This window comes from Anomaloglossus baeobatrachus, chromosome 3, assembly GCF_048569485.1.
Source record: "Anomaloglossus baeobatrachus isolate aAnoBae1 chromosome 3, aAnoBae1.hap1, whole genome shotgun sequence".
Taxonomy (NCBI): Eukaryota; Metazoa; Chordata; class Amphibia; order Anura; family Aromobatidae; genus Anomaloglossus; species Anomaloglossus baeobatrachus.
Genome location: NC_134355.1, coordinates 296,268,767 through 296,295,201, shown reverse-complemented (window position 1 = coordinate 296,295,201; position 26,435 = coordinate 296,268,767). Strand labels below are relative to the sequence as shown.

The 26,435-nt window shown below is 44.2% G+C and overlaps 1 protein-coding gene across 1 annotated transcript in view; it reads left to right on the top strand.

The window, feature by feature from the left end:
• LOC142295208 (uncharacterized) overlaps nucleotides 1-26,435 on the top strand; it is a 135,918-nt gene that overhangs the window by 88,157 nt on the left and 21,326 nt on the right. Inside the window, exons 8-9 of the mRNA XM_075338288.1 lie at nucleotides 11,547-11,705; nucleotides 17,358-17,525. Coding sequence (XP_075194403.1) covers nucleotides 11,547-11,705; nucleotides 17,358-17,525 — 327 coding nt within the window. The remainder of the gene's footprint in view (nucleotides 1-11,546; nucleotides 11,706-17,357; nucleotides 17,526-26,435) is intronic.

The window sequence follows — 26,435 nt, the reverse complement described above, 5'->3', positions numbered from 1 at the left end:
GACTTTAAGGATTTATATTTGTTTGGTGCTTTATCTTTGTGGTTCCAATAAAGCCCTTTGGATTGTTCCTTGGCCTGGCGTCCCTCACTGCTCTGTCGCATACCCCGTCACACACTTCTGTATACTACAATTGTACAATTGTACTCCTGTATACTACAATTACCACAATTCCTGTATACTACAAATTACAACCTGTTCTCACATTCCCCAATAGGTCAGTGTGTCATTAGGTTGATTCCCAAACGATAGGTTACTGGTTCAACTTGAAGAGCAGCCATGAAGAAAATTTCCCAAGCCTCAACCAGCTCATTGATAGCAGTGTTTTAGCCAAGAAAACTGTCATACTGTGTCATGTAAGTGCCATGACAGTTGGATGAATACGGAATGAAGTCTGTCCATCTATTCAAAAGCCAAAAGGTGGATATCCAGGCAAAATATCAGAGTTAACAAGTCTATCACTAGGTCTATCACTTCTGGCACCACAAATACGGCAGTGAGATCACAGATGTCCATGCAATTAGTGTATGACACACATTACAAAACTCTGGAATGGTGGCCCGAATAAAGGTGGAAAAGCCTCTACTTCAATATCATGATAAGACGCGTTGGATCACATATGCAAAGAAATATGAAAAGGGGACAGTAGAAGATTGTAAACAGGTGATTTGGAGCGATGAGACGAAAATCAATAGACTAGGCTCTGGAAGAAGAAGCAAGGGAAAATTGGCTAACAGATCAAGAAATTGAACTAACTGTCAAGTTCAGTGGAGGAAGCCTGATGATATGTGGTTGTTTCATAGCCAAAGGCGTTGGATATTTGACCAGGATTGATGGTGGACTCAATGGTGAGCTGTATGTGAGTATACTACAAAACGATTTACTTCATACACTTGAGTACTATGAGTTTGAAAGGGACGACATAGTGTTCTTTATGTGTTCGAGATTATCAAAGAAATAAATAATAATGTAGAAGAGTAGAGGTACTGGGTTGGCTCCCACAGTCTCCAGACCTCAACCCAATTGAACACTTGTGGGTAGAATTGAAGAATAAGCTGTATACATACCTAAGTAAGTCAACCAGTGTGCACCAACATTGGGAACATGTAGAAGAGACCTTCGATAACATTTCTGTCCAAGACTTGCTTGAATCTGATCGAGAGCATGCCCAGTAGTATTCAGTCAGTGTTGAAAGCCAAAGGTGGATTTATAACTTACTAACAAAATAATACAAATTTTAATTTTAAATATTTAAGAGCAAAACAGTAATAATAAATATTTCTGCAGAAATAATCATATGCTAATTACTTACAAGTCAAATTTATGTGTAAGATGGCCAAGATGAGTATCTCTAAAGAAGGTAGTCTCACATTTAAAACTGTAGTAGATGGTGAGATATGGAGCCTGAAAGCCAAAAGTTCAAAACATTGCTATCCTTTTGCTTGTCACTGTATAATCAATATGGCTGAAAGTGCAGACTCTCAGCTTTAATTTGAGGATATTCACATCCTAATTGGAGTAAGGGTTTAGGAATTACAATGTTGTAATATGTAGCTGCCTCTTTTTCAAAGAACCAAAAGTAATTGGACAATTATCTCAAAAGCTCTTTAGTGGGCTGCATGGCTGTTCCCTCATTAATCTATCATTAGTTAAGCAGGTAAAAGGTCTGGAGCTGATTCCAGGTGTGGCATCTGCATTTTGAAGCTTTTGCTGTGAAACCACAACAATCAATCAAGGGACCTGTCAATGGAAAAGAAATAGACCATCATTAGACTGAGAAAAAAGAAATTCATAAGAGAGATAACAACAGAAATGTTAGCAATACCCATATCAACTGTTTGGTACATTGTGCAAAAAAAAAATTCATACTGCTGAGTCTGGGAGCACAAAAAGGCCTGGATGTCCACAAAAGACACCAGTGGAGGATGATCGCAGAATCCTTTCCAAGGTAAATAAATACCCCTTCACAACATCCATCGAAGTGAAGGACTCTCACCAGGAAGTAAGTGTTTCAGTATTTAAGTCTACCATAAAGAGAAGTCTTCATGAGAGGAAATATGGAGGGTTCACCACAAGCTGCAAACCACTAAACAAACCAGCCCAGTTCTGGAAAAGCATTCTTTAGACAGATGTAACTAAGATAAACCTGTACCAGAATAATGGGAAGAAGAAAGTATGGAGAAGAGTTTGAATGGCTCATGAGTAGAGATGAGCAAAACCAAGGTTCGGTGTTTGTACCGAATACAGACTTTACAAAAAGTGTTTGGAGATTGGATGCTTTATGTATGGAAACCATTCGAGTGAGCATCGCTGTGCTCAGTGCTTAGTCATGCTCAGTGCTTAACCCAGTGCGAACAGCTTGTAGTGTTTTAACAGTGTGCAATGGGGGTAACAACAGCATGATCAGATGTAGCGTGCACCAAAAAAAAGGAAAAATTCCAGCCACCTTCCCCGGAAGGGATTTGTCTTTGGCTGACTGCATGAGCACGCAGCCCCAAACTGCCCAATTAGTGACTTCCATTGGGGTTCAGTTCAAGTCCGGGTCCCAAGCCGAACTTTTTAAAAAGTCCGGCTGCACCTGCCAAACCGAATTTCCAGGGGTCCGCTCCTCTCTACTCATGATCCAAAACATACCATATCCTCTGTAAAACATGGTGGAGACAATATGATAGCTGGGTATGCATGGCTCCCAATGGCACTGGGTCACTAGTGTTTATTGATGTTGTGCCTGAAGACAGAAGCAGCCGGATGAATTCTGAAGTATATAGGGCTATACTTTCTACTCCGATTCAGTCAAATGCAACAAGGTTGATTGGATGGCGCTTCATATTACACATAAACAATGACCCAAAACATACTGCGAATGCAACTCAGGTGTTTTTAAAGGCAAAGAAGTGAAATATCCTGTAATAGCCATGAGTCAATCACCAGGTCTCAACCCTGTCAAGCATTTTACATGCTTAAGACAAAATGCAGGGCAGAAAAATCGACAAACAAGCAACAACTGAAGTCAGCTGCAGTATAGCATCACAAAGCAGTAAACCCAGCATTTGGTGATGTTCATGACTTCCAGACTTCAGATAGTCATTCCTCTACATGATATTGAAAATGAACAGATGATTTATGGTTAAGTAAATTTGTGTATTTACTTTTGATCCCCGGAAATAAAGAAGCTTTGTAGAAAAATGGTTGCCATTCCTAAACGTTTCACAGTATATTTTTGTTTAACTTCATTAATAAAACCTGAAAGTCTGCACTTCCATTACATTTTTTAAATAAAAAGTAGTGACATGCAGAGCCCAAATCATGAAGATTCGGTCACTGTCCAAATATTTCTGGACCAAACTGTAACTAGATTTCTATGAATATGCACACATCATACATTTCTCAAAAGGAGGATGATTCATGGTAAAGGACTTCTTGTGCTGGATATAGTTAGGGCTTGTAATAATAGATCTTGCATTTGTAAGGCTACGTTCACATGTTGAGTAAACAAAAGAAGGAATAATAACCGCTCCGAAAGGTTTGGATAAAATTATTTGGCTTTATTGCAAACTTGCTAGAATCTGAATGACAAAAAAGGTTTCTAAGATAGATTACATTACCCCAGGGGGTAAATCAGTGACCATAGATGTAGAAACAACTACGAGTTCCAGACCGAAAATAGGCCTTTGTCAAAGCTCCTAGGACTATTTTCGATCTGAATCCAATAGCCGTTTATGCATCTATGGTCATTGAATTACTCCCTGGGGTCATGTAATCTATCTTAGAAATGTTTTTTGTCATTTGATTTTTATCTAACAAGTTTGCAATAAAGTCAAAGAATGTATCCAAATCATTCTTATTTTTCCTTCTTCCGCTGCATTATTCTCACCAGACAGGGTGTTTTCCGTGCTCCACAGAGGGAAGGCCCATGTACAGATGAGCTGGCTAATTCCGTATGCTGTCTCATGTTGAGTAATCATCCGTTAGAACAGATCCAGCAGCAATCTGTTGACAAAAAGTTGCTCAGACGCAAGACAAGTCCTTCTAAAAAAAAAAGTAATTTTATCTGGGCCCGTTTTTTTAACATTGAAGTCTATGGAAATCCATTAAATAGCCTTTAGTTTTCTTCCACTTGAAACTGATCCAGTAAGCAAAAAACAAATCATTTTCAAATGAAAATAAATGGATGCTCCGGAGCTCAGCATTGAAGACGTGGTGGTGAAGGACCTGTGCTAATCGTGACCATAATAGGCGAAGCTCAGCAGAGAAGTACTGTTGAAGGACCTGTGGTGTAATCAATTACAATGCTGGGGACATGACTAAGTAAAAAAAGAATCTTGCCTGAACTTGCGTGACAGTGACTGATCTCTGCAAAATCTCTACCCCTATTCACTGACACCTAAGGTATTTACTGCTTTCACCAAAACATATAGTCTTTCTTTTTTAAGATAAATACATGGAATTTTTATTTATTAAAAAAAACACCAAAAAAACATGTTAGTGATGCACATTGCATCATTTAAAACACATTTGGGGCTTTTTAAAATATACTGCATTTAAAAAAAACACATGATATGTTCCCCTTAAAGATTAACTAAACTATTTTTTTTTTATTATTATTATTATTTTTTTTTTTTATTATTTTGTCCGGGTTTGATAGTTATGTAACTTTAAAAATTACCTAATTATGCCTATTAGATATGCATTAAAATACAAGTATTAATAAAATTATTCAATAAAGAACACCCTATATGAATAGCAGCCCCTAATAAGGCACCCCACAAACACAGAATTATATACACAGATAGAGGTAAAGTAAATTTTAGCTAGCTGCAAAAAGCCCTAATATACCTTAAAACAACCCTACCTGTCCGGAGAGGTTAGCATCTTAAAATTGCACAAATGGCTCCCCCTCTCACCGTCATCAAGTCCTATTACACCCTCATAAGTACTGATGCAAATAATGTAACTATTAATGGATAAAGGCACAACCATTGTGGGCATAACCAAATAGAGATTAAATATGTATCAATATCCACACTGACCGTTATGTTGGTAATTATTCACATCTGGCCTACTTTTTTTTTATTTTAAGTAGAATTTATATTTTTTTATATATTGCTTAATGTAAGTACAATTCACAAATGTCTATTTGTATTAATATGCTTTGATCATTTCTGTTATGATGAATATGATCTTTGTTAATATATAGGGTTTAGGTTATTAACAGTTTGTTTTTTTCTGCCTATCCATATATATTTGTTTGTTCTGTTTGCCTGATCTGCCGGATATAATCATCTCTACGGCCTCTTCTTTTTACGTCACATGCAATTTTGTTTTGTGTCCATGTGATGGCACCTGCTGGTATGGGCAAGTGTGCCCTGAAATAGTGATCCTGTGCATTCCACATTGGAGCACTTGTGGCGTCAATTCCGGTTTAGCAGGTGGAGTGCTCCAGTAAGGAATACATTATCAGATTTTCACTTGCATTCCTACCTGGAGCGCACCTTACTTCACTTCCTATGCAGCAATTGGTGTTTTCCATTGTGTGGCGCATCCCACGACACTTCCTTTCCAGCAGCCGGTATGTTTTTCCTTTATGTAACACTTGATCAGTAGACGGTGTCATGTAACTAATATGTCACATCCGGCCACATACTTTCTAAAAAGCTATTTAAAGCCCCAGTCCGGCGTTTTTCTGGGTTTTTTTTCAACATTGTAGTGACACTTTAAATGTAAGCTCCCTGTCCTCTGTCATATACTCACCTTCCAGTTCATTCACTTTTTACCAATGCAGCTCCAGTCCCTCGACACCATCTTGTGACAATAACTTGTGACTGGCTGGAAGTCAGAAGTTATGTCACAAGCTCCCAATGCAAGTCTATTAGAGCTAGAACAAGGCTTTCACAGAGATGTATTGAGTTGTGACCTCTGGCAGACTCCATAAAACACTGAAGCTGCCGGCAGTTCATTACCAACTGGATCGCTGGCAATAGAAGATGAAGACGGTGGACAGTGATTATAATAAAGGGGTCAGGGGACTTTTATTTAAAGCACTTTTCCAGCAGTGCAATAAAAAACAGCAAAAAAACCCACTTGTATGGTGCTTTAAAGGGGTTATCCGGCTTCTTTGACTTTTTTTTTTTTATTTCCCTATTGGGCTACATTGGGGCAGGTAAGTAGATAGAGACCACTTACCTGCCCTGCTGTCAGCCCCTCTCCCCCGGCTCAGAGCGGTCATGTGACCGCTCCTGCCGCGATTTTGCTGCTTCCGGTCATTGCACGTCTACATGGGCAGGGCCATGTTGACATGCAAATGTGGAACAGCATGTCACCTCCCTGCTGGGCGGATACAGTGCGAGGAGTCACCGCCCCCTTCCCTGCACCCTCCCACACATTCCCCCCCGCACCTCCAGTAACCTCCCCCTGCACTGCTGTGGGGTCCGTGACCTGGGGGCGGGGCCTGGCGGCAGCTGCCGTAGTGTCAGCTCCAGCACCGGGCCCCCTGCCCAGGATCGCACATTCAAATGTACCGGCATCACAGATCACCGACGCCGGTACATTTGAAAGTGCTGATGAGAAGTCACTGTCCCTCCCGCTGTCTGTGCGCTCTGCAGCACAGCGGTGACGTCACTACTGTGCTGAAGAGAGCACAGGCAGCGGACGAACGTGCAGGAGCGGCGGGGACCGAGGACGGGTGAGTATGTACTCCACATGTGTTCCCGATGGGGATGGGGGGGTTGCAGAGCCATATGTGTGCGTGTGCAGAGCCATGTGTGTGCGTGTACGGTGCAGAGCCATGCGTGTGCAGAGCCATGTGTACGGTGCAGAGCCATGTGTGTGCGTGTGCAGAGCCATGTGTGTACGGTGCAGAGCCATGTGTGTGCGTGTGCAGAGCCATGTGTGTGCGTGTACGGTGCAGAGCCATGTGTGTGCGTGTGCAGAGCCATGTGTGTGCGTGTACGGTGCAGAGCCATGTGTGTGCGTGTGCAGAGCCATGTGTGTGCGTGTACGGTGCAGAGCCATGCGTGTGCAGAGCCATGTGTACGGTGCAGAGCCATGTGTGTGCGTGTGCAGAGCCATGTGTGTACGGTGCAGAGCCATGTGTGTGCGTGTGCAGAGCCATGTGTGTGCGTGTACGGTGCAGAGCCATGCGTGTGCAGAGCCATGTGTACGGTGCAGAGCCATGTGTGTGCGTGTGCAGAGCCATGTGTGTACGGTGCAGAGCCATGTGTGTGCGTGTGCAGAGCCATGTGTGTGCGTGTACGGTGCAGAGCCATGTGTGTGCGTGCGTGTGCAGAGCCATGTGTGTGCGTGTACGGTGCAGAGCCATGCGTGTGCAGAGCCATGTGTACGGTGCAGAGCCATGTGTGTGCGTGTGCAGAGCCATGTGTGTACGGTGCACAGCCATGTGTGTGCGTGTGCAGAGCCATGTGTGTGCGTGTACGGTGCAGAGCCATGTGTGTGCAGAGCCGTGTGTGCGTGTACGGTGCAGAGCCATGCGTGTGCAGAGCCATGTGTACGGTGCAGAGCCATGTGTGTGCGTGTGCAGAGCCATGTGTGTACGGTGCAGAGCCATGTGTGTGCGTGTGCAGAGCCATGTGTGTGTGTGTACGGTGCAGAGCCATGTGTGTGCGTGTGCAGAGCCATGTGTCTGCGTGTACGGTGCAGAGCCATGCGTGTGCAGAGCCATGTGTACGGTGCAGAGCCATGCGTGTGCAGAGCCATGTGTGCGTGTGCAGAGCCATGTGTGTACGGTGCAGAGCCATGTGTGTGCGTGTGCAGAGCCATGTGTGTGCGTGTACGGTGCAGAGCCATGTGTGTGCGTGTGCAGAGCCATGTGTGTGCGTGTACGGTGCAGAGCCATGCGTGTGCAGAGCCATGTGTACGGTGCAGAGCCATGTGTGTGCGTGTGCAGAGCCATGTGTGTACGGTGCAGAGCCATGTGTGTGCGTGTGCAGAGCCATGTGTGTGCGTGTACGGTGCAGAGCCATGCGTGTGCAGAGCCATGTGTACGGTGCAGAGCCATGTGTGTGCGTGTGCAGAGCCATGTGTGTACGGTGCAGAGCCATGTGTGTACGTGTGCAGAGCCATGTGTGTGCGTGTACGGTGCAGAGCCATGCGTGTGCAGAGCCATGTGTACGGTGCAGAGCCATGTGTGTGCGTGTGCAGAGCCATGTGTGTACGGTGCAGAGCCATGTGTGTGCGTGTGCAGAGCCATGTGTGTGCGTGTACGGTGCAGAGGCATGTGTGTGCGTGTGCAGAGCCATGTGTGTGCGTGTACGGTGCAGAGCCATGCGTGTGCAGAGCCATGTGTACGGTGCAGAGCCATGTGTGTGCGTGTGCAGAGCCATGTGTGTACGGTGCAGAGCCATGTGTGTGAATGTGCAGAGCCATGTGTGTGCGTGTACGGTGCAGAGCCATGTGTGTGCGTGTGCAGAGCCATGTGTGTGCGTGTACGCTGCAGAGCCATTCGTGTGCAGAGCCATGTGTACGGTGCAGAGCCATGTGTGTGCGTGTGCAGAGCCATGTGTGTACGGTGCAGAGCCATGTGTGTGCGTGTGCAGAGCCATGTGTGTGCGTGTACGGTGCAGAGCCATGTGTGTGCGTGTGCAGAGCCATGTGTGTGCGTGTACGGTGCAGAGCCATGCGTGTGCAGAGCCATGTGTACGGTGCAGAACCATGTGTGTACAGTGCAGAGCCATGTGTGTGCGTGTGCAGAGCCATGTGTGTGCGTGTACGGTGCAGAGCCATGCGTGTGCAGAGCCATGTGTACGGTGCAGAGCCATGTGTGTGCGTGTGCAGAGCCATGTGTGTACGGTGCAGAGCCATGTGTGTGCGTGTGCAGAGCCATGTGTGTGCGTGTACGGTGAAGAGCCATGTGTGTGCGTGTACGGTGCAGAGCCATGCGTGTGCAGAGCCATGTGTGCGTGTGCAGAGCCATGTGTGTACGGTGCAGAGCCATGTGTGTGCGTGTGCAGAGCCATGTGTGTGCGTGTACGGTGCAGAGCCATGTGTGTGCGTGTGCAGAGCCATGTGTGTGCGTGTACGGTGCAGAGCCATGCGTGTGCAGAGCCATGTGTACGGTGCAGAGCCATGTGTGTGCGTGTGCAGAGCCATGTGTGTACGGTGCAGAGCCATGTGTGTGCGTGTGCAGAGCCATGTGTGTGCATGTACGGTGCAGAGCCATGTGTGTGCAGAGCCATGTGTACGGTGCAGAGCCATGTGTGTGCGTGTGCAGAGCCATGTGTGTACGGTGCAGAGCCATGTGTGTGCGTGTGCAGAGCCATGTGTGTGCGTGTACGGTGCAGAGCCATGTGTGTGTGTGTGCAGAGCCATGTGTGTGCGTGTACGGTGCAGAGCCATGCATGTGCAGAGCCATGTGTACGGTGCAGAGCCATGTGTGTGCGTGTGCAGAGCCATGTGTGTACGGTGCAGAGCCATGTGTGTGCGTGTGCAGAGCCATGTGTGTGCGTGTACGGTGCAGAGCCATGTGTGTGCGTGTGCAGAGCCATGTGTGTGCGTGTACGGTGCAGAGCCATTCGTGTGCAGAGCCATGTGTACGGTGCAGAGCCATGTGTGTGCGTGTGCAGAGCCATGTGTGTGCGTGTACGGTGCAGAGCCATGTGTGTGCGTGTGCAGAGCCATATGTGTGCGGTGCAGAGCCCGATGTGGGGCTGTTATTTGCAATGCTGTAGTGATACCAGGTCAGGTGCTGGGGAAGAATATACTGACAGGGACTGTGTGTGCAGGGGGCGGGCAGAGGGTGCGGCTGGACACTGGGGTGGGGCTGGACACTGAGGCTGGGCGGTGACAGCTCTGACTGAGGTTCAGCACAGGAAGTGGTCATGTTTGCTGGATCTGAATGTAAACAAGAAGCTGCAGAGAATAAAGGGATAATTCAAGAGGAACAAAAGTTAGAAAACAGAAAATAACAATGTAGGTGTGATTTATATGACAATACAGCACAGATAAACTCAAAATTTTTTGTTAAGCTAATGTCGGACAACTCCTTTAAGTGCAATGCATATCATTTGTCATTATACACACCTTCTATGAGGATATCTCCTTTTAGCACAGACGTTGTCTTATTCTGAACTGGTAGCGTCATTCCCTAGTGCATATTTACTGAGTGTAGAGCGACATCATCCCTCATTATGTTTGTAACCTTAAGTATCAGCTAAGTATTATGATGCAAAGCAGCACCTTTCCTTATTACCATACTATAGAAGCAACGTTTTGTTATTATCACCTGTGCAACTGCACACATATTGATAATAGTATGTAGTCCTGAGGAACTGCTGATCTAGGGTGGGAAACGCATTGAGTTTGGGTATGAGCACCTGTTAGAGTGCTTTCTACTGTATGTTATTATTTACTAGAAATAGGCCCAATGCTATCGCTTCGGGAGTGCGGTGAAATGAACATGTGTTTATGCTTAGTGGTGCTGACAGAAGTAGTGGACATGTGTTACACTGTTTGCGCTTTCCAACATATCTGTTGTATGTCATCCCTCTGCATTTGTGTATTGTATGTGTTGCGTTATTTGATGTCTTCAGGGGGGTGTGTGTGTGTGTGTGTGTGTGTGTGTGTGTATGGCTGCACACTGTATGTGCCTGTCGTCTGTGTACAGGTGTGTGTGTGTGTATATCGCTGCATGCTGTGTGCCTGTCATCTGTGTACAGGTGTGTGTGTGTATATTGCTGCACGCTGTGTGTGCGCCTGTCGTCTGTGTACAGGTGTGTGTGTATATGGCTGCACGCTGTGTGTGCGCCTGTCGTCTGTGTACAGATATGTGTGTGTGTGTTTGTGTGTGTGTATGTGTGATCCCTCCGCATTTGTGTATTGTATGTGTTGCGTTATTTGATGTCTTCAGGGGTGTGTGTGTGTATGTGTGTGTATGGCTGCACGCTGTATGTGCCTGTCGTCTGTGTACAGGTGTGTGTGTGTGTATATCGCTGCACGCTGTGTGTGCGCCTGTCGTCTGTGTACAGGTGTGTGTGTATATGGCTGCACGCTGTGTGTGCGCCTGTAGTCTGTGTACAGATATGTGTGTGTGTGTGTGTGTGTGTGTATGTGTGATGTTTCTCTCGCCCCAGAATTTTGAATGTGTGTAAGTGGAACAAGATCGCATTCTACCTGCAGCATGCTGCGATTGTTTTCTTGGTCCGATTAGGGCTGAGAAAACAATCAGAGCTGCCCCATAGAGTAATATTGGTCCGAGAGGAATGCAAATTTTTTTTATATTGCTTTGCACTCACTCCATATTACTCGTCGTGTATGCTGACCCTAACTGTGAGGTTCTGCCCACTCTTCAATGGGTTTTATAGAAACACATCCCTATGTTTGGCTTGGGACAGCCAAAATCTGCTGGGATCATAACTGTAAAATCACGACAGTCTTAGTTATGCTAATGCATATATGAAGCTGCTTTTTTATGAGAAAGTAGATATTTTACTGACTTACCAGATAGTCTGTGCCTACAGGCTCCTGATATCTAATCCATTACTGATTGTGATTTTAAAAGCATTGTGAATTAAAAGAACTACATTTTGTTATTCCAGCAAAAAGCACTTAAGGAAGACAACTACACCCACAGTTCTACAAGTGTCGCTCAACTTCTAATTGTCAAAGACAAAGAAGAGCAACTTAGCAAGCAGGTGCAAATGCAGCAAGTGTTTCTGGAGAAAGAGAAGCAGCATTTCAAGGATTTGATGGGACAGGTAAGGTTAACATATCTGTAGTGTTGTATGTGTTTCTTATCAGTAACATTTTAATAGAACAGTGTTCCCAAATTCCAGTCCTCATGGCCTCCCTAATAGATCATGATTTCAGGATTCATTAATATTGCATTAATATCTAAGATAGAATAGAAATAATGTATGCGATTAAAAAACCAAACTTCCAAATTTGAAATAATGGAATTAAACAGGAACAGAGAGGAACGTCACTCAATAAATCATGAAGCCTAAACAGGTAATTGTGCAAATAAGTGGCCGTCTGGCTGATCACCTTTCACTGCTCTAGCCATGGATGATAGGGTTGATCCCAAGGATGACACAACGGGTATATTGGATAATTTAATTACCCCAAGAATAAGAAACTATGCATTTGTAAATGCTGTCATCTTGTCTGTGTTTTGATAATATAAGTATATATATATATATATATATATATATATATATATATATATACTGGCTGTAGTACCCGGGCGTTGCCCAGGATAGTAACTGTTTCTCTGTCTCTCTCCCAGTCTCTGTCTGTGTGTCGCTCTCTGTCTGTCTATTTCCGTGTCTGTCTGTTTCTATCTCTCTGTCTGTCTTTGTATCAGTCTGTCTCTATCTCTGTGTCTGTCTGTCTCTCTATCTCTGTGTCTGTCTCTATGTCTGTGTCTGTCTTTCTCTTTCCCCGTCTGTCTCTTTTCCCGTTTGTCTTTGTCTGTCTCTCTGTCTGTCTCTTTCACCGTCTGTCTCTTACCAGGTCTGTCTCTTTCCAGGTCTGTCTCTTTCCCCATCTGTCTCTTTCCCCATCTGTCTCTTTCCAGGTCTATCTCTTTCCCCATCTGTCTCTTTCCAGGTCTATCTCTTTCCAGGTCCATCTCTTTCAAGGTCTGTCTCTTTCAATGTTTGTCTAATTCCCCATCTGTCTCTTTCCCCGTCTGTCTTTGTCTGTCTCTCTGTCTGTCTCTTTCACTATCTGTCTCTTTCCAGGTCTGTCTCTTTCCCCATCTGTCTCTTTCCAGGTGTGTCTCTTTCCCCATCTGTCTCTTTCCAGGTCTGTCTCTTTCCCCATCTGTCTCTTTCCAGGTCTGTCTCTTTCAAGGTCTGTCTCTTTCCCTGTTTGTCTTTGTCTGTCTCTCTGTCTGTCTCTTTCCAGGTCTGTTTCTTTCCAGGTCTGTCTCTTTCCAGGTCTGTCTCTTTCAAGGTCTGTCTCTTTCCCCGTCTGTCTCTTTCCAGGTCTGTCTCTTTCCAGGTCTGTCTCTTTCCCCGTCTGTCTCTTTCCCCATCTGTCTCTTTCCCCGTCTGTCTCTTTTCAGGTCTGTCTCTTTCCAGGTCTGTCTCTTTCCAGGTCTGTCTCTTTCCCAAGTCTGTCTTTTTCCCCGTCTGTCTTCCAGTCTCTTTTCCAGTCTCTTTCCCTGTCTGTCTTTGTCCATCTCTTTGTGTCTTTTCCTGTCTGTCTCTTTCCCTGTCTGCCTGTCTCTTTCCTTGTCTGTCTCTATTTCTCTGTCTCTTTCCCTGTCTGTTTCAATCAAGGTCTGTCTCTTTTCCCATCCGTCTTTGTCTGTCTCGCTGTCTGTGTCTTTCCCTGTCTGCCTGTCTCTTTCCAGGTCTGTCTCTTTCCAGATCTGTCTTTTTTCCCGTCTGTCTCTTTCTGTCTCTTTCCCCGTCTGTCTCTATTTGTCTCTTTCACCGTTTGTCTCTGTCTGTCTCTCTCTATTCGTCTCCCCACTGACATCTTATTACCTCACACATAAGCTTCTTATACTAACACCGTCTTTTGTTCCTACAGCAACTAATCACAGCTGCTATTAATAAACTGTAGTTCCAGGCTTCATTCACTTGAATGGAGGCATGTTTTTTGGAGAGTAACTGTAAAGCACGGGGTTAAATTTTCCTGTCAAAACATAGTCTTAGACGTTCCCTGGGTCACATGAGGCGTCTGTGCGAAATTTCGTGATTGTAAATGCGACGGTGCGGATTCCTTTAGCGGACACACACACACACACACACACACACGTATACATACACTACACTTTATATATTACTAGCTGTAGTACCCGGGCGTTGCCCGGGATAGTAACTGTCTCTCTGTCTCTCTCCCAGTCTCTGTCTGTGTGTCACTGTCTGTCTGTCTCTCTGTCTGTCTCTTTTCTTGTCTGTCTGTGTCTATGTCTCTGTCTGACTATTTCTATCTCTGTCTGTATTTGTATCAGTCTATCGGTCTCCATCTCTGTGTCTGTCTGTCTCTCTCTATCTCTGTCTGTCTCTATGTATGTGTCTGTCTGTCTCTTTCCCTGTCTGTCTCTTTCCAGGGCTGTCTCTTTCCCTGTCTGTCTCTTTCTTCGTCTGTCTCTTTTCAGGGCTTTCTCTTTCCAGGGCTCTCTCTTTCCAGGGCTCTCTCTTTCCATGGCTCTCTCTTTTCAACGCTGTCTCTTTGCCCGGCTGACTCTTTCCAGGGCTATCTCTTTCCAGGTCTGTCTCTTTGCCCATCTGTCTCTTTCCAGGTCTGTCTCTTTCCAGGTCTGTCTCTTTCCCCATCTGTCTCTTTCCCCGTCTGTCTCTTTCCCCGTCTGTCTCTTTCCCCGTCTGTCTCTTTCCCCGTCTGTCTCTTTCCCGGGCTGACTGTTTCCCGGGCTGTCTCTATCCCCGTCTGTCTTTTTTCCCATCTGTCTCTTTCCAGGTCTGTCTCTGTCCAGGTCTGTGTCTTTCCTTGGCTGTCTCTTTCCCCGGCTGTCTCTTTCTCCAGCTGTCTCTTTCTCCAGCTGTCTCTTTCTAGGGCTGTCTCTTTCCAGGGCTGTCTCTTTCCCGGGCTGTCTCTTTCCCGGGCTGTCTCTTTACCCTGCTGTCTCTTTCCAGGGCTGTCTTTCCCCGTCTGTCTCTTTCCCCGTATGTCTCTTTCCAGGTCTGTCTCTTTCCAGGTCTGTCTCTTTGCCCATCTGTCTCTTTCCAGGCCTGTCTCTTTCCAGGTCTGTCTCTTTCCAGGTCTGTCTCTTTCCCCGGCTGTCTCTTTCCCTGGCTGTCTCTTTCCTGGGCTGTCTCTATCCCCGTCTGTCTCTTTCCCCGTCTGTCTCTTTCCCCGTCTGTCTCTTTCCAGGTCTGTCTCTTTCCAGGTCTGTCTCTTTCCAGGTCTGTCTCTTTGCCCATCTATCTCTTTCCAGGTCTGTCTCTTTCCAGGTCTGTCTCTTTCCCCAGCTGTGTCTTTCCCCAGCTGTCTCTTTCCCGGGCGCTCTCTTTCCCGGGCTGTCTCTATCCCTGTCTGTCTCTTTCCCCGTCTGTCTCTTTCCCCGTCTGTCTCTTTCCAGGTCTGTCACATGCTTAGATAACGGAAGTCTACCTGCATGCAATCACATGGTCTGTCAGTATATACACACCTTTTCTGAAAGGCCACAGAGGCTGCATCCCCATTAAATAACAGGCACCCCTAACCAAACAACACCATGAAGACCAAGAAGATCTCCAAACAATTTAAAAACAAAGTTGTTGAGAAATACAAGTCAGGGTTGGGTTCTAAAAAAAATATCCCAATCTCTGATGACCTCCCCAACCGCCATCAAATCCATTATCATCAAATGAGAGGAAGAGCTGTGGAGAATAAAGCGCAATAGGGTCTTACCCTTATAGGCACAGGGCAATAGGCAAGGGGAGCAAATATACTCACCAACTGTAGTTGTGAAAGTCACAACTACTGTAATCGCATTTAAAAATGGATCCAGGCAGCGGCAACCCAAGGTGGCTGATAAATGATTATCATCAAATGGAAAGAACATGGTACAACAACAAACTGCCACCCACCAAAACTCTCAGCCCGGGCAAGGAGGGCATTAAACAGAGAGGCAGCACAGAGACCAAAGGTAACCCAGAATGAGCTGCAGAGTCCTAAGCAAAAACTGAAATATCTGTCCGTGCGACCACAATAAGCCGTACACTCCATAAAGCTGGCCTTTATGGAAGAGTGACCAGAAAAAAAGCCTTTACTTACAGGCAAAAATTGGAAGACTCGTTTTGATTTTGCCTAAGACATGTGGGAGACTCCCCAAATGGATGGAGAAAGGTGCTGAAGTAAGATGTGAAAATTGAACTTTTTGGCCACCAAGGTAAACGCAATGTCTGACTCCAAACCAACACAGCTCATCACCCCAAGAATACCATCCCCTCAGTGAAATGTGGCAGCATCATACTGTGAGGATGTTTTCAACAGCAGGGACAGGGAAAATAGTTGGAGTTTGGAGGAAGATGGATGGTGCGAAATTCACAGATATTCTTGAGCAAAATCTATTTCAGTCTGTCAGAGATTTGAGACTGAGCTAGAGGTTCACCTTCCTAAAAGACAATAAGCCAAAGCATATTGCTAAAGTAACACTCGATTGGTTTAAGGTGAAACGTGTAACTGTATTGGAGTGGCCTAGTCAAAGCCCAGACCTTAATCCAATTTAGAATCTGTGATCAGACTTGAAGATTGCTGAAAACTTTAGTCTGCATAACTATTCATCCCCCTATTGTCAGTATTTTGTAGAGCCTTCTTTTGCAGCAATTACAGCTACAAGTCACTTTGATAAAACTCTTCTATGATGAACTTTCCACATGTTGCCATTGGAATTTTTGCCCATTCCTCAAAGTGAAACTACTCCAGCTCCTTCAAGTTAGGTGGTTTCCTCTGGTGAACAGCAATCTTCAAGTCTGAGTTATTCAGTTATTTTGTCCTATTTGTTGTCTGCCTCACAATAAAAAGAGAAAAAAAAATGTTCACAGTTTTAGGCCTCTTTCACACGTTCGTGAAAAACCACGCACATTTTTCACGGACGTGTCAGAGGTGCGTTTTACCCTCCGTGAGCCATGTTTATTGTATACATGTGTTTTCCGTGTGTTATTCGTGATAACACACGGAGAACGGGAACTTTCTGCTCCTTTCGTCCCTGGTGTCGCTGTCCGTGGTGCTGAACTTCCGTTTCCGGTCCTGCCGACTTCCCGCTGCTGCTGCTTCCGGCCGCAGTGAAGTGAATATTCAATTAACATAATGAGCGGCGGTCGGCAGCAACTGACAGCAGCGGCAGAGACAGGAGGGCTGGAGAAGGCGAGTAAAGTTTTTTGTTTTTTTTCTCGCAGACACATGTCTTTTCTCCGGTACATGTCACACGGAACACATCCGTGTGGTCTGTTTGTGTTACGTGTAACCCGTTTGCGTTCCTTGTGACACCCGTGATGCCGGAGAGAAAACGGAAATGTTGCTGTGAGAAACACACGGACACACGTATGTACAGAACGGACACACGTTCCGTGTGTAAATACATATGTGTATCCAAATCCATTGGAATACCTAGGTCTACAAGTGTACGTGTCTCCGGTACGTGCGGAAAATGACCAAACACGTACCGGAGGCACGTATGTGTGAAAGAGGCCTTAGGCATGTTCTTTACATGATCTGATGCAAACCCTCAAAAAACAAAACCACCCAAAAAACAACATGAAATGTCAGGATGCTAAGTGGCAAAACATGAAAAATGTTATATTTATATATAGTTGTTTTTTTTTCAACTAACATATAGTATAAGTTAGAGAACATGAGTGAGAACTGTTACGGATGGTATGTTGGTAAATACTTCTGAGTGTGGGCACAGTACATGGTGCACTTTGTATTAGTGTCTTTTGATTTTCTAGATTGATCTACTTCTTAGTGGAAATGGTCTACAAGATTTAAGATCCACTACATTAAGCAGTCAGATTGCTGAGATACAAGCTATATTAATTAAAGAAGAACAAATCAACACAGAATTAAGAAGAGACAAGGAGCTGTTGGTCGACCATATTTCTTCCTTACAAACCCAGGTAATGAACAAAGAAGTCATTGACAATTTTGGTGCTTCATATTGCTATATAGATCAATTATAATATTGCAATTTCTATTCCATGTAGACCATATGCACTGTGGTTGGACAGTAAATGTCTGTATCCATATAATGAGCAAACCGGTAATGGAATAGACAAAATTTCTGCCACCATGTATGAAACTCATACTTTGACAACTCTTCCAGGACTTTTATAACTCTCCCAGAAAAGAGACCTACTAAACTCCCCAAAGAGATGCCAAATCTCACAGGGCCTCCGATAACTCCCAGAAATTGGCTTTTTCTGGAAGTTTCTAGCGCGTTAAGTTGGGGTGCTCCATAATTATATGAAGCCCTGGCAACTAATTGCTGGCAGCAGTTTTGACATGACTGGCTCTGTGTTTAGTTATTAAGAGGGCACACCAATTTTCACTGTTGTACAAGCTGTTTACTCACTACTTTACATTGCATCAAAGTAACATAACTTCAGTGTTGTTCCATGAAAAGATATAAGAAAATATTTACAAAAATATGAGGAGTGCATTCACTTTTGTGAAATACGGTGTGTGTGAGCATTGTATAATATATATCTGGTTCGTCTATATTAACCCCTTACCGACATTAGACGAACTGGGTACATGCTGACTGTCAGTGCTTTAACGACCAAGTAGATACCCAGTACGTCCTGGCGATTACAGTACAGTACGTCCTGTGCTCCAACAAACGCCACCTTGAGCTCGGCTTTCCTGACAGCTGAGCCCTGGCCCTCACAGCTCGGGACAGTCCCTGCACCATCCCTGGCTGTTTAACTCGTTAAATGCTGCAATCGATATCGATCACACTCTCCCCTCCAATTGGTGCCCCCGCAATGTAATCACGAGTGCCCAATGGTTGCGATGGTGTTCCAAGGATGTCATGACAATGTTAGGGTCACCAGGCTATGGAAAGCATCTGTATTTATGCCAGGAGCATGATCCCAGTTGCTTCTGTCAGTGCTGAACTGTAATGCAATAATTGAGCATTACATTACAGTACAGCTGAAATCAGAGCAGCAAAAGCTCATGTCCCATACAGTAAAAAAGTAAGTCTAGAGACTAAATCATCACTACATGCATAGATGACCTCCCAGCGGGGTGTAATGTTCAAAATCTGGCCATGCTTAATGGTTAGCGACATGTTTTTTTCCTGAAACTCTGTACCCTTTTTTCTCCACACATATCTTTGATCATTGTCGTCAAAGAGTTCTATTTTAAGTTCATTGCTCCACAGGACTTGTTTCCAAACTGCATCAGGCTTGTATGGATGTTCTTTTTGCATACTTCTGATTCTGAATGTTATGGTGAGGACCCAGAGGTTGTTTTCTTCTGATGACTCTTCCATGAACGCCATATATGTGCAGGTGTTTCGGAACAGTAGAACAATGTAACACATCTCCAGAGTCTGCTAAGTGTTTTTTTGCAGTTAAGCGGGGTTCTGATTTGCATCTCTAGCAATCCTACAAGCAGCTCTCACAGGCACTTTCCTTGATCTTCCAGACCTTATCTTGACCTCCACTGTTCTGTTAACTGCCATTTCTTAAAGGGAACCTGCCAGGTCCCATATGCCTTGTAACCTACATTCAGGGTAATGTGTGGCCTTTAAAACCCCTTCCTACCCATCCCTGTGTTGTAATATTGTGTAAAATTAATGTATAAAAAAAGTTTTAGAACTTACGTGTTCCCTATGTAAATGAGCAGAGGGACTAGTCCCCAGTGCGTCGCTTCGCCCCATTTAGTTTTCCCTCTTTCCATGATATCATGCCCCATGTGGGTGTGATACCATGGATTTACATGAGCGACATGCGCGCTTCTTAGTCGCGCAGCCTTCTTAGTTGGGTGTATGCTTGTCGGGTTCACAAGCGCACTGCGCATGATCTGAAAGCTACTGCACTTCCGACCATGCGCAAAGCGCATCTAAAGCCGACAAGCAAACACCCGGCTAAGAAGGCTACGCAAATGAGAATTGCGCATGCTTCTCATTCGCGGTGACAGTGATGTTGCTCATGTAAATCCATGGTATAAAGCCCACAGGGCAAACTAGATGGAGCAAAGTGACGCCCTGGGGCCTAGTCCCTCTGCTCATTTACATACGGAGCACATAAGTTATAAAACTTTTTTTATACATTCGTTTTACACAATAATACAACATAGGGATGGGTAAGAAGGGGTTTTTAGGCCACACATCAACATTCTTCCAAGTTACAAGGTATATGGGACCTGACAGGTTCCCTTTAATTATATTTCGAACTGAAGGAAGGGCAACTTGAACGCTTTGCTATCTTCTCATAGCCTTCTCCTGCTTTATGAACCTCCACCATTTTAATTTCCTCTACCATTTTCATGTTCATGGTTTCTACCACGCATATAGTGACAGTTGGTTGTTAGTTGTAACCATGGATACTCTAAGTTACTGTAATGCCCTGCAGATGGGGTAAGCAACATAGCGAATGAGAAGAACTATACTCCATTTCGAATTACAGGTATTTGCTAATATTAGCATTACCCCTACTACATATTGAGATAGAATCTTGGAAATGGGAATACCCCTTTAAATTCAAATAAACCTGTTGTTTTTGTGAGATTAGTCAATGATCTAAGGTGTATGAAGGCCTTTTGACATCAGAAGAAGGAAAACTCAGTCAGTTTTAAATCATACTCTGTTGTTTTTGCAGAAGATGTCTCTAGACTCTACTAGCAGCAGATGTCTGTTCTGTTTCTATTGAAAGTACGTGAACACAGCAATGATTGCTGTCAGCAGAATGAGCATTTGGCCAACAGAAATCTAAGGTGTATGAGAACCAAGATTTAAAAAAAAAAAATAAAAAATTAATCAGTAAACATTATTTTGTAACTTTACTCTCTTTCCACTAGATGGCAAAAGGACTTTATCTGATTTAAGAAAACAAAAAAAAAAAACAGACCTACATGCTCTACTGCATTAAGTGGTGAAGCAATTTGTAGCTTGTAATTGTATAATTAATGAATCATCTCTTTTTTTATGTATCTGTGAGTAGCAGGTCAACTTTTCAGAAACATAATTCTAAAAGCAGCACTTTTTATTAATTTTCAAGAACGAGAAATCTTTTAAGTTTGCAGTCAGCTTAGCTATGACGTCAATGAACTGGAGTCTGGAATTCTCGAATCATTTAGAGTACATAGACGCTGCTAGATGACTGATGGCTGATGACTCATATTTTCTGTTCTGTTAAATGTAAACCGAATATATACATACAAGGTACAAATATAGGAGCTGAAAAAGAACAAAGGCCCAACAAACTCAACCAGTATAACCCAAAGGCAGAAAAATCTGCTGAAGTGATGGAATTAAAAAAATAGATGTGATAGTATCTTCAGGTTTATAGAGTGCAGAAGTGGAATCACTCACCTCACAATGCTTCTACTGCATCTGCTATCAAATGCAGCTGCTCTCTTATTTGCGAGCAGGGCTTGTAGTAGAAGAGGAGAGGCCACTGAGTTCATCAGGCAGGTGTGAGTCTGCCACTGAGCAAAGTCACCTTCTTATTATACTACTCAAGTGAGTCCCTTACTCTGTTTTTTTACTAATGCGTGGTATGAGGACTCTCCAGTGATTCCTTATATATACTGAGTGCTGGGCTTATGTTTCCAAGACCACCTGTCAGTTTTTTAGGAAAATTTCAGGTCTCTATAAATAGCCAGTAACCTTATAAGAGGGCAATTTGATTGAATATTAATGTTGTTGTCCGCCTACTAGGACAACTCCTCATTCCTTTTGTTTACCTTCTTAAAAAACTTATGCTCACCTCCCATGCATTCTCCGTTCCAGTGGAGCCATCACTCACTTTCCCGGGGATCACATGAGGTTGCTACACCATGCGAGCCCCAAACCCAATTACCGTAGGCTTCCCTCTCTCCGCCTTTGAACATATAAGTAGTTAACAGGAAGGGAGCAGCCAGCTTCAGCTCTCACTTTCTGTTGATTACATATACATCTGAAGGCAGGAAGAGGGAAGTCAGTGATAATTGGCTGTGGGGCTTGCGTGACATAACAACCTCGCATGAGCCTAGGAGAGTGACTGTTGGCTTTGCTGGAATGGTGCTGGCAGTAGATGTTAGCATAAGCTTTTTTATGTTAATGAGGGCAAAGAAAAGGAATGAGAACAACTTGTCCTGGTAGTGGACAACCCCTTTTAACCAGCTAATTTTCCTAAATTCCACCCTACTATATGGACAGGTGATGTCCAGTTTGGATAAAAGTTGTCCATCTGCCTAGTCTTTGAAGCTTGTACCAACCATGTCTAGGTGTCCTGAATGACACTACTCTAAAGCGGGCTTTACACGCTACAATATTGCTAGCAATTGCTAACGATATCGTACGCAAAAGCACCCGCCCCCATCGTGCATGCGATTTCGTGTGATCGCTGCCGAAGCGCACATTATCGCTACGGCAGCGTCACACGCACTTACCTGGTCAGCGTCGTCGCTGTGACTGCCGAACAATCCCTCCCTCAAGGGGGAGGGACATTCGGCATCACAGCGACGTCACCGCGACGTCACTAAGCGGCCGGCCAATCAAAGCGGAGGGGCGGAGATGAGCGGGACGTAACATCCCGCCCACCTTCTTCCTTCCGCATTGCGGCCGGTGGCAGGTAAGGAGACGTTCCTCGCTCCTGCGGTGTCACACACAGCGATGTGTGCTGCCGCAGGAGCGACGAACCACATCGAATCAACCATTACCGATTTTTGGTTTTGGGACGACCTCTCCATGGTGAACGATTTTCACCATTTTTGAGGTCGCTTAAGGTTGCTGGTAAGTGTCACATGCTGCGATATCGTTAATGACGCCGGATGTGCGTCACTAACAACGTGACCCCGACGATAAAACATTAACGATATCGTAGCGTGTAAAGCCCCCTTAAGAGATTACCCCCCCTCAGAATTTGTTCCTGCTATATTAGCATGCCCTATCCTACAATCAAATGTCAAAGTTTTTATGGTCCTTTATACAATATTATCCATGCTGATGTCAGAAATATATACTCATATTGCCTTTTACCGTATGCTGGCCCCTTTTTTGATTGTGTATGGGATGCTGGTTTACTTGCTATCTCTTAAGCGCATCTTTTCCACTAAGTTCTCTCTGGCAGGACAAACAATCCAAATTACCATGACCAATATCTTATGACTTAGTCCAGACAACATTCAGTATATATTCACCCCCTTTTATGATTCATCATACTATGAAAACCTTTTGACTCCTTGTATGTTCATCCAGGTTCACAACATAGGTAACATCAATTCAGTTGCTTGCATATATTGTAGGCAACTTCCCATGCTATTTGTAACTTCAACATAGGAACGAACACTCAAACTTTATACCCCTTTAGATAGACCTTCCGTCTCTATATCCTCAAGCAGTATGGTCATACCACAGTTTCTGGTTGGTTTGGGCTTAGTTCACATTCTCATGACCCAGCTTGATTAGATTCTAGATGCCATCTCTGAGTGTTTCAGTACATATTCCAACACAATGACTCCTTGAGCTTCAGGATTACATTCCAAACAATTCTTAACCCCTTTATGACCAAGGATGTAGCTGTCTATTTCCCTATCCCTATCTCCCTAACTCCCATTACCGTAGCCTCGTGCAGTGAGCTCGCTGTAATCCCCGCACATCTCTGCTGATCTGATCAGCAGAAACGTGTGGCTAACAGGTGCAGGTGGATCGGAGATCTGCCTGCACCTGTTAACCCTTTAGATCGCGCTGTCAAACACTGTCAACACAATTTAAATGGACGCAGTGGGGATTGCGCTGTTCCTTGCCGTTATTGGCAGCCCCGTGACGGGATCACGGGGGACCAATGTATTGCCATAGTAGTGAGGGGTCAGCTGATGACCCCTGACGCTGCCATGATTCACTTCTTGTGAGAGCTGACAGAGTGTCGGCACTCACAGGAATTCTGAAGTTTTGCTGATCAGAGCGATGCTACTTTGATCAGCAGAAATTAACAAGCGATTGGACACTGTAGTGATAAAGTCCCCTTGGGGGACTGGTAAAATAAATAAAAAATAAGTTTTAAAAAATATGAAAAAATACAAAAAACCTAAAAGTTCAAATCACCCACCATTCGTCCCATTGGAAATTAAACAGTTAAAAATTTAAAAATATACAAAGATTTTGTATCAGAAATGCACAATCTATCAAAATATAAAATCAGTGAATCTGATCGGTAACAGCATGGTGAGAAAAAAATGTAAATTCCAAAATTAGGTTGTTTGGTTGCCGTAAAAAAAAAATGAAAATGTAATCACAGGTGAGCAAAACAGCATCTGCACAGACATGGTATCAGTAAAAACGTCATCTCAAGATGCAGAAAATAAGCCATCACTGAGCCACTGACTCTGATGGGTCAGACTAAAGAGTGCTTTACATGCTGCGACATCGCACCCGCCCCCATCGTTTGAGTGTCACGGGCAAATCGTTGCCCATGCCGAACAATATCGCTAGGACGCGTCACACATATTTACCTTCCTAGCGACATAGCTGTGGGCGGCGAACAACCTCTTTTTTAAGGGGGAGGTCCGTGCCCAGTCACAGTGACGTCACACAGCGGCCCGCCAATAGAAGCGGAGGGGCGGAGACCAGCCGCATTAACGACACGCCCACCTTGTTGCCGGAGGACGCAGGTACACTGTTGTTCGTCGTTCCCGGGGTGTCACAAGTAGTGATGTGTGCTGCCTCAGGAACGACGAACAACCTGCGTTCAGCACCAGCAAAGATATTTTGAAAAAGAATGACGTGTCAACGATCAACGATTAGGTATTTTTGATCGTTAGCGGTTGCTCATAGGTGTCACACGCAACGACGTCGCTAACGTGGCCAGAAGTGCGTCACGAATTCCGTGACCCCAGCAATATCTCATTAGCGATGTTGTTGCGTGTAAAGTGGCCTTTACACTGACAGGTCTCAGAAAATGTCTACAAAAGCGTTACTCTTTTTTCGGATGAACGTCTGAATTCTTTTCACCCCTTAATTAAAAGTAAAAGTATACATGTTTGGTATCTATCTGGAACTCGTATCGATGTGAGGCATCTTACAGACACATCAGTTTTATCATATAGGGAACACGGTAAATAAAGACCCCCAAAACAATTGCACTTTTTTTTGCACTTTTACCGCACTTGGAATTTTTTTCCGTTTTCCAGTACAACTCGTCCCGCAAAAAATAAGACATCGTATATCAATATTGACAGAGAAATAAAAAAGTTTTGGCTCTCGGAAGAAGGGGAGGAAGAAACGAAAATGAAAAAGGGAAAATCTCCCGGGGCTGATGGGGTTGTAGTGAAATCAACAGGGTCTAATGGATATTCCCAGAATTTCCAACTGTTTGATAAATTGTTCAAGATCAACAGTAATTGGCTTTGTCAGCCCTCATATTGGGTCAATAAAAGTTATGGCTCAAATGCTCTTTAGTCTTGGTACTACCAGACATCATGCAAGAGAAATTTCAAAAGTTATTTCCGGGTCAAGGTCCTCAGACACATAATGCCTTTGTCCAAGTACCCCAATACATTTCCTAGATTCCTACTCCATCAAGGCAACAATTAGCAAATCCTTTGATTTATCTGCTGTGTCAATTCCTTTCTCCCAAAGTTTAATCAGTGCCACCTTGTCTGGTTCTTGTAAAAAAAAAAAAAACACTCAACAGGGTGTTGAGTGCCCAAAATACATACTGCTGTTTAATAGTCAAAGTTTAACACTCTTAAAGGCTATGGACTCTTTAGAGTATGCAATGGCTAAACGTCTTAATAACGTCTTAAAGTGTTAAGCTTTATGCTTACAAGAAAAATGAACAAAAAGAGAAAATAAAGTGACACATAAATATGCAACATAGTTATGAAATAAAAAGGAGAAATAACAGAATAAAAAGGAGAAATAACAGAATATACCTAATATACCGAACTTATTCAATCTATAGATGCTTTTGTGTTTCGCCGTGATAGGTAAACCATGGAATAAACCACATGGAATAAACCACAGACCTGGTTGACCCCCAACATGTCAACAACTTTCAATTGTTTAAACAATCTTTTTATACCCACTGTCCTGAGTTCAGGTTTCTAGGACCACCTATAATTTTACTCATAAAATATCAGATCAGCTTCTACCAACCAGGCCAAGGTTGCAAGAAGTAGAGAGTTTATGCTATATCCAACATGGCCTAGCCTGCAATGAAGGTTCAAAGTTTTTATGGTGCTTTTTACAATGTGAACCATGTGGATGTGACACTTGTATCCTAATATTACCTTTTCCCCTACAGTTGAGTATTATTGACATGAGACAGTGCCTTTACTGACTGAACTGATATAACTGCATACCTCAGAAAGGTGAAATATTAGCTGGGAGGATTTTCTACCTGTCTCCCATAGGACTATATTATTTACAAGTTCTAAATTTAATATTTCTTATTTGAACTTTGAGAATTCTTTAAAAGTCACTTTAGTGCTCTGAACATCACAATAAAGAATCGGGGGGCGTGGCCTGCACGCTGATGGCGACGGCTGCTTGAAGGAGAGCTCTGTGCTGCAGCAGGATAAACCGGCTCTTATCAGCTCACAGATAACAGGATTACCAGCTACAGGAGGTGTGAGTAACCCCAGCCCCCAGCTATGCCTAAGGGGAGACCTAAAAAGACTGGCACTCCAGCCAAACTGACAGACTTCTACCCCCTGGATAGGGATCTCTGCTCACCAAGCAAGATGGCTTCACACTCAGCTTCTTCCCACTCCTCACAGGGAGGAACAGGCTGTTTAAGAGGCTGCACAGCCATTCCTTTGACAGAGGAAACAATGCAAGCTCTGCTGAAAACGCTGAGGGCTTCCTTGCAGGCTGA